The sequence below is a fragment of the Benincasa hispida genome, chromosome 8 (genome assembly GCF_027475165.1).
Source record: "Benincasa hispida cultivar pf3 chromosome 8, pf3_genome.v1.1, whole genome shotgun sequence".
NCBI lineage: Eukaryota > Viridiplantae > Streptophyta > Magnoliopsida > Cucurbitales > Cucurbitaceae > Benincasa > Benincasa hispida.
In genome coordinates, this window is record NC_143485.1 from 33,797,501 (window position 1) to 33,812,442 (window position 14,942).

A 14,942-nucleotide genomic window follows, 5' to 3' on the forward strand; every position below is an offset into this window, starting at 1 on the left:
GATACCATCCCTCTGATTGGCGTGGAACAAGAAACGCACCGACAACTGCAAGAGAATTTTTTAACATGAAACATTCTTCAGCAAGGAACGTTATCGAGCGAGCATTTGGGTTGCTAAAGGGGTGGTGGGCTATTATTAGGGGAAAATCATTCTACCCAATACAAGTCCAATGTCGAACAATAACTGCATGTTGCCTTATTCACAACTTGATCACAATGGAGATGGGAATCGGTGCAATGCTTGACGTGCCCAATGAAGAGAATTCTGCATCAGTTGGTCTTGATGGGGATCATATTGAATTTGTTGAATCATCAGAGGAATGAACCAAGTTTAGGTATAACTTGGTGGTCGAAATGTTTACTCAATGGCAAAGAGCCTGATTATTCAATGTTCATTGCTTACTTTTCTTTTACTACTGAATGGAATTTAATTATGGAACATTCCATGTATGTTGTGAAAATGTTTTGTGCCAAGTTAAATTAGAACATATAATTTCATCAATTTATCCTTCATTTGTGCATGTATTTAATTTATAGCATCTTTTCATTCAACAAACGTATGCATGCAGCATCATGGCAGGTAATGGTAAGAGGTCTAAACACGTATGGTCGAAGGTGGAGGACGCTAAGTTGATGGAAGCCCTATTGTATTTGGTGGAGACCGGTTGGAGGTCTGACAATGGGACGTTTCAACCAGGATACCTACAACACTTGGAGCGAATTCTGCATGAGAAAGTGCTCGAGTGCGCACTGAATCAGAACACCATTGAGTGCAAGGTGAGGAGTCTGAAGAAACAATACAACGCAGTATCAGAGATGTTAAGTCAATCAGGGTTCAACTGGAACGAGGAGTTCAAATGTGTCCAGGTCGAGAGGGATATTTTTTTATCTTTGGGTTCGGGTAAGATTCTAGAAAAAAAAATGTACGGGTACGTGTTATAATATAAATATTAATAATGTGTATGTGTATCAATGTAGAGTCATCCCAATGCGAAGGGGATGTGGAACAAGTCATTCCCACATTACGATGACCTCTCCACTGTATTTGGGAAAGACAGAGCAGTAGGGCAATCAAGTGAGAACCCATACATGATGGCTACAAATGCATTCAGAGAGTTTGAAGATGATATTCGACTTGGATCACAGGACTATCACACACCTGAGGTTCGCCAGACAAAATCACCATTAAATCAAGATGGAATAGATGAAGAGCTAGCAGAGTAATCTACAAGTAAAGCGAGTGTACCTGTCGAGTCATCTCGAGGCAGCAAGAGAAAGAGGCCATCATTCCAAGCTGAAATGATCGACATCATGAGAACGACTGTTTAAATACAAAACACACACATAGGTAGACTTGCATCGTGGCAGAAGGAAAAGTATGAGCTAGAGTTCGGGTGTCATAAGGAAATAGTAAATGTCATATACAACATTGATGGCCTGGATGAGGATGATCAGGTCACCCTTATTGACCTCTTTGTCATAGACATTCAGAAGATAGATCGCTTCCTTGCAGTACCAGAACACATAGGGAAGAGGTACTGCCTTCGTCTACTAGGAAGAAACATGTAGACTAACCACTAATATTTAAACCAGTACCCCTGTATTTTGTTTATAGTTCTTTTGGATAACAACAAATGGACAATGGACTGTCATGTCGAAAAGAATGATAACTTTTGCATACATCATGACATATAATTTTTGTGTTTGTATTATGACATGGATATTATAAGTATTGAAAAGAACATATTTTTTTTTTTTTGGGAAGTGGCCACATGGTCGGTCAGTTCATATAATTTTTGTGATCTTATTAAAAATGTTATTGTACTACATCACATTCTCACCATCATAATCAAATAAAAGGTAATTATCCTATATACAAGTTCAATTCCAAATATACTATCCATATTATATAAAAATAAATTGTATGATATGTGTAATAATAATGTTAAGTTAGCAAGATTTAATATATATACATACAATATACCAATTAGTAGTTGGTATAATTACCTTCAATATATATACATACATTCAATATATATACATACAATATACAATATATCAATTAATTGAGCAGCAATATGAAATATATTTTGTTGGTATGTTTTACCGATTGAAGAAAGTTAGAATTATTACAGTTTTTGAAAAGAATATATGAAAAATAATCTATTATGTTCTACAAATTGAGGAAAACATTGAGATTATCTAGTTTATGTGATAAATGATTTAAGAAAATACGTGTATATTTGAAAATTAATCAACAATAGCAAAGAATAAAACTAAAAAATAAAAGAATGAAATAAAAAACAAACCGAAAAAAATATAACTAATCTCATTCACAAAAAACTGCATTAGATCACCCAATTCAACTCAACTCAATTTTGCACAACAAACACAGACAATAGTTATCAACTCAACTCAACTCTGCAAACAAACATAGACAATTTAACTCTCCAGATAATAATTACCAACTCAACTCAACTCAACTCTCTGCTTTTATCACACACTAAACACACCCTTAGTTAATTCCCTTAATTACCTGCTTAGGTAGGGAAAATGGAAATCTGGGTTTCACATTTTCTTTTGCAAAATCATGATTATGGTTAGAAGAAAATTGAGGAAAAACCCATTCTCTCTTTTCGATTTTCAATTCTATTTTCGCCAACTGTTGTTTTTATCTCTAATTGATTGACCTTTTTTACATATAGAGGATCATTCTATTTTCGATGACCTTCCTTCGAACAAATAAATGATCTCTTCCTTATAGTACCAACTATCAACCAATGATACTAATCTTTTCAAACACTAAAGTCGGCATTTTTTTTTTTTTTGCATAATCATAATATAATTTGAATGTTTCGTCATCTTCACTCGCAAATACCATTCCAATCTTAACTTTACTTCATGTTGTATTTCAATTCTATGTTTAATTGAACGAAATTTAAGTCAATATCGCCTACATATGTATTGTAATAATTAACTATATAATAAACATATGAAGCAAAAAGTGTAATTTATATTGTTCAATTTAAAAGTTATTCGTTGATTTGATAGCAAAATTAAGTAACATACAATTGAGCAATAATGCCACTAAAAATAATAAAGAGAGAAGCAAAATTAAACAATAACTTTTTAAGAAAAATAACATAAAACATAATGGACCAATATATTTCTACATAAAAGCAAATTAAAAAAGACATAAAAAAGTTAAAATAAAAAGAAAAACAAAGAATGAATGAAGAGTGAAAAGTAAAATAATAATAATAATAATGTGAAGAGTCCAAAATTAATTGAAGGAGAGAGAAAAAAGGATGGTTATAACATAAATTAAATTTATAAATAAATTGAAGGAGATAGATAAAATGTTGGTTGTAAAATGTGAAAAATAATGAGTTAAAAACAAATTTAAAATCATATGGGCCATATAAAAATACAATAAATAAAATTATAATGTTACATGACACTCATTCAATGGTAGAAATTTATCTCTAGACAAAATAACAATAGTTATATTGGCTTGCTAAGCTTTTTATTTGTAAATCTTCTCTTTAGCTCATGTAACCACTAAGTGATTTCTATGGGATTCGTTATGGTTTGTGAAGTTCAAGGGAAAACTGTGGAAAAGAGATACAAGGAGTGCATAGGGCTCGAAGCAACAGATCTGGGCATTAAGACATTGGGGTTATAATGGGTTTGTGGTCAAAGAGCGAGTTAGTTATGGAGAGATCTTGATTGAGAACAAATGAAATTTAATATCAAGTAGTTTTCATATCAAAAACACCATAAATAAAATTTATAAATAATGCTACATGGCACTCATTAATAGGAAGAGGTAGGAAATCTTCCCTATTACGATAGGACAAGATATAATAGTTATATTGGCTTACTAGACTTTTTGTTTGTAGGTTTCATCCTTATCCAGTGTAACCATGTCTGATTTTAGTGGGATGGGTTTAGGTTTATGATGGTCGAGGGAAAAGCTTAGAAAAAGGCTAGGAGGAGAAGTTGGTGAGGCTAGAAACAAAGAGATCTAGGTGTGAAGACGATGGAGTAGATGGAGTTATGATGGGTTATGTTGATGGAGAGGGAGTTGACTGTCAAGAGGTCATGGTTGGGAATTGAAGAAAGTTAAAATTAAGCGAGGGTCATATAAAAAAATACCATAAATAAAATTTATAAATAATATTGCATAGTACTAGTTATTTAAATGAAAGAGGCAAAACTAAAATTTTCCCTCAATAATGTAGCAATAGTTATATTGACTTGCCAAACTTTTTGTTTATAGGTCATAATCTTAACCCGTGTCACCATTGGGTGATATTGTGTGATGAAAGTGGACTTGTGATGGTCAAGGAGAAACATTGGAAAAGGGTTAGAAGAAAGAGTGGTGAAACTCAAAAGGAACAAATTTTGGCATAAAGATGACCAAATTATGATAAAGTTTGTGGATGGAACGAGAGTTGTTTGTGGGTAGGTCTTTGTTGGGAATGAAGGAAATTTAAAATAAGGTGGGGGCTAAATAAAAAAAAAACCATAAATAAAGTTTCTACATAGTGTTATATGACACTCATTACGTGAAAGAGGTAGGAAATCTTTCTTATTACAGTAGGACTAGAAATTTTCTCTATACAAAGCAATAATAGTTATACTGGCTTGCCAAACTTCTTGTTTGTAGGTTCCATCCTTAGCCCATGTAACCATTTTAGTGATTGTAGTGGGACGGGTTTGGATTTGTGATGGTCAATGGAAAAAAAAAAAGGGCTAGAAGCACGAGTGGGGTGAGCCTGGAAACAATTGATCTAGGCGTGTAGATGATGGGATTATGATGACGTTTGTGGATGGGGACAGAGTTGCTTGTGAGAAAGTCTTAGTTCAGCATGGAGGAAAGTAAAAATGATGTGGGGGTTATATAAAAAATACCATAGATAAAATATTTAAATAATGCTAGTTGACATTCATTCAATGAAAGAGAGAAAATCTTGCAAACTACGGTAGAACCATAATTTTTCTTTAGACAAAGTACCAATAGTTATACTAACTTGCCAAACTTTTTATTTGTAGTTCTCATCTTTAGCCCATGAAACTATTGGGTGATCATTGTGGGACGGGTTTGGGGAGTGGGTAAGGTCTTAAACGAATGGATCTCAACATGAAGATGATGAGATATAATGGTCAAACAGAAACTGTCAAAGAGTGATACGAGGAAGAGTGTGTGAGGCTAGAAACGAACGGATCAGGATGTGAAGAAGATTGGGCTATTATGATGGGGTTTTTGAATGGTGAGGGGCTTGGGAATGGGGGAAAGTTTAAATCAGGTGAAAGCGATATAAAAAACACCATAAATAAAATTTATAAATAATGTTACATTGCACACAATCAAAGAAAAGAGAGAAAATCCTCCGTACTAAGGGCTTGTTTGTGGGATGGGTTTGGAATGGGTTGCACTTGAAAGCCCATGTGTTGGTTGGCTTGGATTTAAACGTCGGTTTGGTTTGCATCCCACTATCCCCAGTTTTGCATCCTCACCATTATAAATCCCATGGTTTACTCCCCCAGTTTCGAGGGCATGCGTTTCACTTCCCCAGTTTGGCATTCCATAATTTCATTTTCCTTTCCCTACCGTATCACAGACTCATCTTTGTCTTTATTGTTTGTTTTCTTCTCTCACATGCTTTCTCCTTCTTCCGTCTTGTCCCCTCTAAAACCAATTGTTCTATGATTTTCCCCTTCAATGCTCATCTGATCTTCGTCTTCCTCCCTTATTTCATGTCCTTTTTTTACTCTGAAACCCTAATATGTGGAACCTCTAATGCAAAGGGAACGTCGAAGCCCTCCCTTACAGCTCTAACAACCAAAAATTACTTCTCTTGCCGTCGTCAACGACTTGATAGAATGGAGTCTTCTAACCTTGGGAGTTTAGTAGGGGAGGGCTCCTCTCCACAGAAAGGTCAGTTGCTTATACTTGAGGCCGATGATGATGATTTTAATTAGATTTGACATTTGTTTGTTTCACATGCTTCAAATATGTTTGTATTTCGTTCTTCTTTTTTTAAAAAAATGTGTTGGATTTGTTCTATATTCGCTTGTTGTTTCAGATTTGTTCTTACTTGGATTTTGATTTTTTCGGATATGTTTTGTTCTTATTTTGCCTTTTTTCGAATGTGTTGGATTTGTTCCTAATTTGATTTTGGGTTGCATGTTTCGTATTTGATCTGCTTTCATGATTTTTTTTAATATTTCGAGTATGTTCTTCTCGAATCTAATTTGCATTCTTTTGATTTGTTCTTATTTTCACTTACCTCAAATGTGGTGGATCTGTTCCTATTTTGGTTTTAGTTTGCATATTTCAGATCTGATCCATTTTTGTGATTTTTTGGTATTTTCGAATTTGTTGGTTCTTGTTTGCATTCTTCGGGTTTGTTCTTATTTCCCCTTCCTTCGAATGTTGTGGATCTGTTCCTATTTTGGTTTGGGTTGCATGGTTCTGAACTGATCTGCTTTTGTGACTTTTTGATACTTTTGGATTTGTTCCTCTTGGTTCTTGTTTGCATTTTTTAGATTTGTTCTTACTAATCATCATTTTTAGGCCACTAATGAGAACTTTTTTTTTTTTCCAAATGTATAATTAATTGATATTTTGCCTATATAGGGTTGTTTTTCATTAGTTACAATTTGATTTTTTATCATGGAAAAAAGAATTATTTTTAATTACATATGTTTTATTTTTTCTTTGCCTAATTACTTTTTAGAAACTTAAATTTGTCTTTCCATTACTATTCTCTTTCTTTATTAAATGTGTATGTTTGCCAACTAAATATTTGATGATATATTTATCGGTTCATCTAATTTTGTACCTAAGGCCTCTTTAGTTTTAGATTTTTTTTTCTATTTTGTATTTCATGTATTATGTTTTGGTGAAATTATAACTCACTTCTGTTTTTTGGATTTATTTTATTACAACTAATGGTGTATACTTATACTTGTGTTGTGATTATGGATGAGAAGGATAAAGATGCTGACCCTATTCATCCTTTTATATGTATTATTATTATGAGCAAACCAAAAATTCCAAACCCGATACCTCTATTATGAGTTTTCATTTTATCATTGTTTTGACTAATTCAAACTTATTTCCTGTCTTGACTTTGAATGGTTGGATCATTAGTTTGATTCTAACCAAACTAAACATCCAACTATTTATAGTCAATTAGTTGTCTTTTCATCCATAAATATATTAATTTAGCATTATTATTATTATTATGGTTGAGTTGGTTGTTGGGATAGATTAATGGATATGTCATTTCCATTAATTGAAGGGTGTTTGAAGGGTGATTGGGTTTTAGTTATTCTATTAATACAAGTTTTATATATATTCATCCCTCTCACAATCCTTCACTCCACCTCTTCCTCTTCCAAATTGAAACTATGCAAGGGGTCCACTCCAAGGGGTAGTAATAAAAAAAACTTATATATTATGTTCCTTTTTTTTTTGTGTACTAAATTCTTTATTCTTTTTTTTCATGTGATGGGCCTATTGTGGACTCACTTCTACAACTTCACTTCTTTTGTTAGTTTGTCAAGTTAAAGTGTGACAATGCACGGTCAACCTTGTTAAGGTATGCAATATCTTTTTTATCATCTCATTCTTTTATTTTATGATATGTAGGTTTGATCGTTCATAGAAAGAATACTACTCTCCTTTCAATGTCGTTTTCCATTATTTGAAGTGCTTCTTGCTTTTCTGTTAATTTAATACAATACCTTATTTTGTATGTAACTCTTTTTACTTGCTTGGCCATTATACTTACTAATATTTTTCTTTTATTGGTGGTTGTTATTTAACATTGTTTACATTACTCATGTACCTTGGATTTGTATGTACACAACTTATCTCTCTAGTTGGTTAATATAATACACGTTATTTTTTATGTATGCAATATCTTATTCATATAAATTGTTTTGTGTGCAACCCAAATTATGTTTTGCCAAAAAGTTCTATCTATGTTTTAAAAAATAAGATAGAGAAGAAAACTTTCATCTTAAAAAGATGCGCTGACCTTTAAGTCAAGAAACAAATCAAAATTTCTTCATGGAAATAATTTTTTAGTTAAACAAAAATTCAGACTTTTCTATAAAAAATTATTTTCCATCATTTTGAAAAGAAAAATGTAGTCATTAATCTGGTTCCAAATTTCATCACTAAAATTTCTTAATGAAAACAATTTTTTCGAGAAAAAAGATTTAAAAAATATATAAATAATAACTAGAGAAAAAAATAGTCAAACCCAGCCAAATTCCAATATTGCAATCCAAACACAGTAATCAATAACACGACAAATCCAACCTTACATTCAAAACATTGTAATCTGATTCCCAGTAATCATGATTACATTCCAGTAAACCACATCGTAATTTGATTCTCAGTAATTCTTATTACATTTCGATCTCCCAAATGGACTCTAAGTTGCAATATTATATTATGATATGAACTGTCCAATGCATCAAATTATTATTTATATTTTATTTAATAATTTTGATGTAATTTAAGTATTTTTCAAATTTATCATTTTTATGACATGTTAAGTTGGGGTATTTTTGTTATTTTATTATGATTAATGATGTGGCATTAGGGTGTCACTTGGAGGCTATATAAAGCTTGGCCATTAGGTTGTAGAATAGGTTTTTTTTTTTTTGGCGATTTTGAATTTTGGGAATGAAAATTGTGCTTTGTGTTAATGGCGAAGATTCATCAACAGCCTTTTGCAATTCTTGATCCACGGTTGCATACTCAAGTATTCAAATAAGATTGATCAACTTACTTGTGGAGTGTTCAAACTTCGAGGAGGGAAGTAGTTCTTCTAGCCTCATGGTCTTCGATCAAAAGGTAATCCAAATCTAATCCTTTCCTTTGGGTTGATGTCAATTGATTTGGGGGAGTTTAGGATTTGTTGTTAGGGGTTCAACAATGGGATTTCTAATTTTCAAATTTCTAGGGTATTCGTATAATTCGATATTATAGTCTAGGCTCTAGATTAGGTATATGTTTTACCAAAGTGTTTTTCAATAAGAAATAATAGAAAAACTTGATTATTATCACAAAGGATGATTAGAAAAATATTAAGACAAAAACTTGCAAGTAATTAATGTTTATGTTAATGAAGTATTCTAGCTCTAATACCATTTGGATGTTACCTGTTGCGTTTAAGGTTGCAATGTGGGAGATGTGGTGGTGATGCATGAATGACACATCGTGTGTGGAAAAACTTGTAAGTGTAGCAGAATGATAGTATGATGAAATTGACGCAAGTATTAAAACAAAGAATCAACGATTTTGTTGGAAATATTAAAAAAAAAAAAACAAACAAATGATTACAAGTGAGGAAGGAAAAGAGGGAAAATAAGAGAGAGAATGGAATAAATGAGTGAGTTTCATGAAAGTTGGTAGGGATGGTAAAGGGGTTGGGGCAGGGCGGGGTAGGGATGGATTCCCTATCCCTATCCTTGTGGGGATTTTTAATCCTTATCCCCGCCCCATTCCCCGTTTTGGGGGGTCGGGGAATCCTCGATTGGGGATTCAGGTCCTTGCAGAAAAAATTTCTACTTTTTATTTTATTATTTTTATTATCTAAAATTAGTATGGCGGGGATCAAGATCAGGGTCGGGTATGGGGTAGGGATCCCTTCCCCATCCCCGACTAAGGACTTGATTTAAATTCCCCGTCCCGATCGGGTCGAGGACCCGCGTAAAATTTTGCCATCCCTGAGTTGGGAGAGGAAGAAGAGAGAGAATGCAATTAATTATAATTATTATAGAAATTCAAAGTGGTCCAAAAACCACTATTGCCCATGGTTTTGAGCTTTAATGAGATGTAACTACACATGATTGACAAGACTAATTTCCCAACATTACTTCTACTAACGTTTTTCTTTAAAAAAATCAGTGGGCATATATAAAATATATTTTTTTTATAACGGTATTAATGCCAGTCAGGCTCGATCGAGATTTGGGTTATTTCTAAACCGCTTGACTGACCGGTCGATTTGTTATTAAACAAAATCAATTGCTGACTAGTTGTGATAATAAATCGCTCGCTCACCTTCGATTTAGTTAATTTTGGTCATTTGGCTCGATTTTTCGGATTACTTTGCTCACTCGTCCCAGGTATCCTTTATCGAGCTCAACCCTTTCTAATATCTAACCAATAATTCAATTTCATGCAATTAATTGATTAGCTACAACATTAAGTTTCTCCATAATTGATCTTTATTAATCTGCTACCACCATCGTGCATATTCGAATAATAGTTTAACATGCTCGATCTAACCTAACGCCATCTCACGCAACCAAGACACTAAGTAAAGAATACTCAAACAATGGCTAGTTGCTAAAACGCATTAAGATTAAACATGCTAAAATAAATTGTGCATTGATCGCATCCAAATACAATTAACAAAGTTTTATGGAATCTATAGAACTAAATTAAAAATCCTAAGAATATAAATTAGTCACTCATGGCTACAATATGAATACAGTTCACAACATTCCAAATACAAGGAAATTAAGGATTAGAGAAGAGAAATAAAGCAAGTTGGGCTCTTGATTATGGTCCTCAAGCTCGGGTTCACCGTTCAATGATCTCCTCGATTATCAACTTCTCTGAGCTTCAAGATGTTGCCTCTGCCCAAAAATCAACTCTTGTGGAGGCTTTAGATGAACTCTAATAAAAACCCTAAAAGAAACCTCCCCAGATTTGACGACAAAACTTGATATTTATGGAAATCGTAATGGTGATGCGATGTTCTAAGGCAGCACCACGACACTATGCAAAAAGATGGATGATTGCATGTTGGAGTTTCTGGAGCGGTGCAACACTACCCTATTTATGACCTTATCGGGTTTTTGCACCAAGCATGAACCTGCTACGCACCATGCACACTTCCTTCCACGTATATTCACCCCCCTTTTGACCTTTTATCTTGCCTTAGATCAATGTTTGACCTTCCTTGGGTATATTTTGGTCATTTTAGATTCAAAATAGCTTGTTCTGGTCCAATTGCTCGATTTCCTATCGTTAAACATAAAAAGCATCGATGATCTCAAATTAAGCACAAAACTAACTAAATTCTAAACCTAAAGAATGAAGTTTTGGAATGCCTTTAAATTGGGAACCAAGGAAATTTAAAATTAAGTGGGGGTCATATAAAAAAAAATACCATAATTAAAATTTATAAAAATTCTTCATGACACTCATTCAATAGAAGACGTATGAATTCTTCTTTACTACAATAGGACTAAAATTTTCACTTGACAAACTACTAAATAGTTATACTGGCTTGCCAAACTTTCTGTTCATAGGTTAAAACCTTAGCCTGTGTAATAATTGGGGTGATTTGTTGTGGGATAGGTTTGGGTTTGTGATGGTGAAGGGAAAACTTTGGAAAAGGGCTAAGAGGAAGAGTGAGACTGGAAAGGAACGAATCTAGGCATGAGGATAATGGGGTTGCGAAGTGGTTTTTGAATGGAAAGAGAGTTGTTTGTGGGGAGATCTTAGTTGGGAACAAGTTAAAATTAGGTGGGGTTATATAAAAAATACCATAAATAAAATTAATAAATAATTCTACATGATACTAATTTAATGAAAGATGTAAGAAAGTTTTCCTATGACGGTATGACTATAAGATCTCTATAGACAAAGTAACAAGAGTTATATCGGTTTGCCAAAATTTCTGTTTGTAAGTTTCATCCTTAGACTGTGTAACAATTTGTGACTTTTGTGGGATGGGTTTCAGTTTGTGATAGTCGAGGGAAAAGTTTGGAAAACAGGCTAGGAGAAGAAGTTGGTAAGGCTGGAAACAAAGAGATTTGGGTGTTAAGATGATGGAGTTATGATGAGTTATGTTGATGGAAGGGAGTTGGTTGTCGGTATGGCTTAGTTGGGAATGGAGGAAAGTTAAAATCAAGTGAGGGTCACATCAAAAATACCATAAGTAAAATTTATAAATAATGCTACATGGTACTAGCTAATTCAATGAAAGAGGTAGAACTAGACTTTGTGGGATGGGTTTCGGTTTGTGATGGTCGAGGGAAAAGTTTGGAAAATAGGCTAGGAGGAGAAGTTGGTAAGGCTGGAAACAAAGAGATTTGGGTGTTAAGACAATGGAGTTATGATGAGTTATGTTGATGGAAGGGAGTTGGTTGTCGGTAGGGCTTGGTTGGGAATAGTGGAAAGTTAAAATCAAGTGGGGGTCATATAAAAAATACCATAAGTAAAATTTATAAATAATACTACATTGTACTAGCTAATTCAATGAAAGAGATAGAACTAAAATTTTCTCTGAACAATATAACAATATTTATATTGGCTTGCCAAACTTTCTATTTGTAGGTCCTAACCTTAGTTTGTGTAACCATTGGGTGATATTGTGGGACGAGTTTGGGTTTGTGATGGTCAAAGAGAAAACTGTGGAAAAGGGCTAGAAGGAAAAGTGGGTGAGACTCAAAAGGATTGGATCTTGGCATGAAGAAGACCGAGCTATGATAAGATTTGTGGATAGAATTAGTTATTTGTGGGGAGATCTTTGTTGGGAACAAAGAAAATTAAAATAGGGTGAGGCCTAAATAAAAAATACCGCAAATAAAATTTATGAATAATGTTATATGACACTCATTCCATGAAAGAGATAGGAAATCTTTCTTATTACAGTAGGATTAGAAATTTTCTCTAGAAAAATTAACAATAGTTATATTGGCTTGCCAAACTTTTTCTTTATAGCTTCCATCATTAGCCCACGTAACCATTGGTGATTGTTGTGGGACAGGTTTGAATTTGTGATGGTCAAGGGAAAACTTTGAAAAAAGGCTAGGAGCAAGAGTGCGATGAGCCTAGAAACAAAATGATCTAGATATGTTGACGATGGAATTATGATGAGGTTTGTGGACAGGGACAGAGTTGGTTGTGAGAAAGTCTTGGTTCAGCATGGAAGAAAGTTAAAACGATGTTGGGGTTATATAAAAAATACCACATATAAAATATTTAAATAATGCTAATTGATACTCATTTAATGAAGGAGATAGAAAGTCTTGCGAACTACGGTAGGACTAATTTTTCTCTAAATAAAGTACCTACAGTTATACTAACATCCCAAACATTCCTTTTGTAGTTAACATTTTTAGCTCGTAAAACCATTGGGTGATCATTGTGGGATAGGTTTAGGTTTTGCCATGGGGTGAGGGGAAAATGGTTAGAAGGAAAAGTGGGTGAGACTGGAAATGAATGGATCTTCAATGTGAAGAAGATGGGATATAATGGTCAAAAGGAAACTATGGAAATGGGATATGAGGAAGAGTGGAGGTCAGAAACGAACGGATCTAGGTATGAAGATGATTGAGTCGTTATGATGGGGTTTGTGGATGACAAGGGGGTTAATTTGGATTGTCTTGCTTGAGAATAGAGGAAAGTTAAAATCAGGTGGAGGTGATATAAAAAATATCATAAATAAACTTTATAAATAATGTAACATAACACTCAATCAATGAATGAGATAGGAAATCTTCCCTACTAAAGTAGAACTACAAAATTTTCTTTGGACAAAGTAGCAATAGTTATACTATGATATGAACCGTCCAAGATATCAAATTATTATTTGTATTTTATTTAATAATTTTGATGTAATTTTAGTATTCTCCATTTTATCACTTTTATGGCATACTAAGTTGGAATATTTTTGTTATTTTGTTATGATTAATGATGTGGCATCATGGTTTCACTAGGAGGTATAGAAAGCATGACTATTAGGTTGTAGAAAAGGTTTTCTTTGGATTTTGAATTTTGGGAATGAAAATTTTCTTTTGTGTTAATGATGGAGATTCATCACCATCTTTTTGCAATTTTTTATTTATGGTTGCATGCTCGAGCATTTAGGTAGGATTGATTAACTTGCTTGTGGAATGTTTAAACCGAAAGTAGGGAAGTAGTTCTTCTTGTCTCATGGTCTTTGGTCAAAAGCTAATCCAAATCTAATCATTTTCTTTAGATTGACATCAATTGATTTGGGGATTTTAGGATTTGTTGTTAAGGGTTTAACAATTGGGTTCCTAATTTTTAAATTCATATAATTTGGTATCAGAGCCTAGACTCTAGATTGGGTATGTGTTTTCTTCAATTGTTGTATCTATTGAATCTATTTTGTAATTATGGTTCCTATTCTATTGATATTTCGAAAAGAAAAAAATTTGCATCAAAATTAAGTTTTATTGGCTATTTGAGTTTCACTTTAAAGAAGAAGAAAGAAAGAATCAAATGAAGATACCTACCAACTGATTGTAATTGGAAAGGAAAAAATGTGTTGAGAAATCTATTGCAAAATTGGGATATTAGGTTGTGTTGTGAGTGAAATTGAGAAAGGCGAGAAAAAAAAAAAAGAAAAAGAAAAAGAAAAAGGAAGACCGATTGGAAATTGAAAGAGAATTGGGATGGATTGTTGATGCAAAATTGAAATTGAAAGAGAATTGGGACATTGAAGATAATTGAAATCGAAAGAGAAAAAGAAAAGGAATGGGAAGATATTAAATTTGGTTTCCTGATGCAGAATTGAAATTGAAAGAGAATTAGGAATTGACTTGAATGTGAGGAGGGGAAAAAAGAGAAATTGGAATTTATTTGCGTGCATCTGCATGTTGATATCAAACAGTAGGTCAAGTAAGAACATCAGGTAGCTAAATTTTCATGAGTTATAAGATGAATCTAGAATTTCATGAACAAGCAGGCAACTGCTTGAGTTGAGCAAGCTGGCAGCTCGAGGAGAAACTTTGGACAGACCAAGGGTTGAGCTTTTCCATGCTTTGGACCTGCTATGTAGGCTTAGGAGAGCTTTCAGTGGAGTCTTCGATGCATAAGCAGCCTTGAGGACGACCATATGCAGCTGTAAGAACACTTAGAGAGAAAGG

The 14,942-nt window shown here is 33.4% G+C and overlaps 1 protein-coding gene and 1 long non-coding RNA gene across 3 annotated transcripts; both read left to right on the top strand.

The window, feature by feature from the left end:
• The first annotated feature begins 572 nt into the window (after positions 1–572).
• On the top strand, positions 573–1,223 carry LOC120084021 (uncharacterized). The gene is made up of 2 exons (XM_039039924.1): positions 573–866; positions 978–1,223. The coding sequence occupies exons 1-2, from the start codon at positions 573–575 to the stop codon at positions 1,221–1,223; spliced, it is 540 nt and encodes a 179-aa protein (XP_038895852.1).
• Positions 1,224–5,393: 4,170 nt separating this feature from the next.
• Positions 5,394–9,027, top strand: LOC150034526 (uncharacterized). 2 transcript variants are annotated; one of them, XR_016531603.1, is made up of 3 exons: positions 5,394–5,943; positions 7,569–7,612; positions 8,741–9,027. It is a non-coding gene; the product is annotated as an uncharacterized LOC150034526 (long non-coding RNA). The 2 variants fall into 2 exon arrangements; XR_016531602.1 differs by having other exon boundaries at positions 8,753–9,027.
• The last annotated feature ends 5,915 nt before the right edge of the window (positions 9,028–14,942 follow it).

Bases quoted from the DNA above. Each gene is read 5' to 3' on its own strand.
- LOC120084021 (XM_039039924.1), top strand. From the start codon at position 573: ATGGCAGGTAATGGTAAGAGGTCTAAACACGTATGGTCGAAGGTGGAG. The intron at 867-977 runs GTCGAGAGGGAT...GTATCAATGTAG, and splicing joins AGGAGTTCAAATGTGTCCAG to AGTCATCCCAATGCGAAGGG.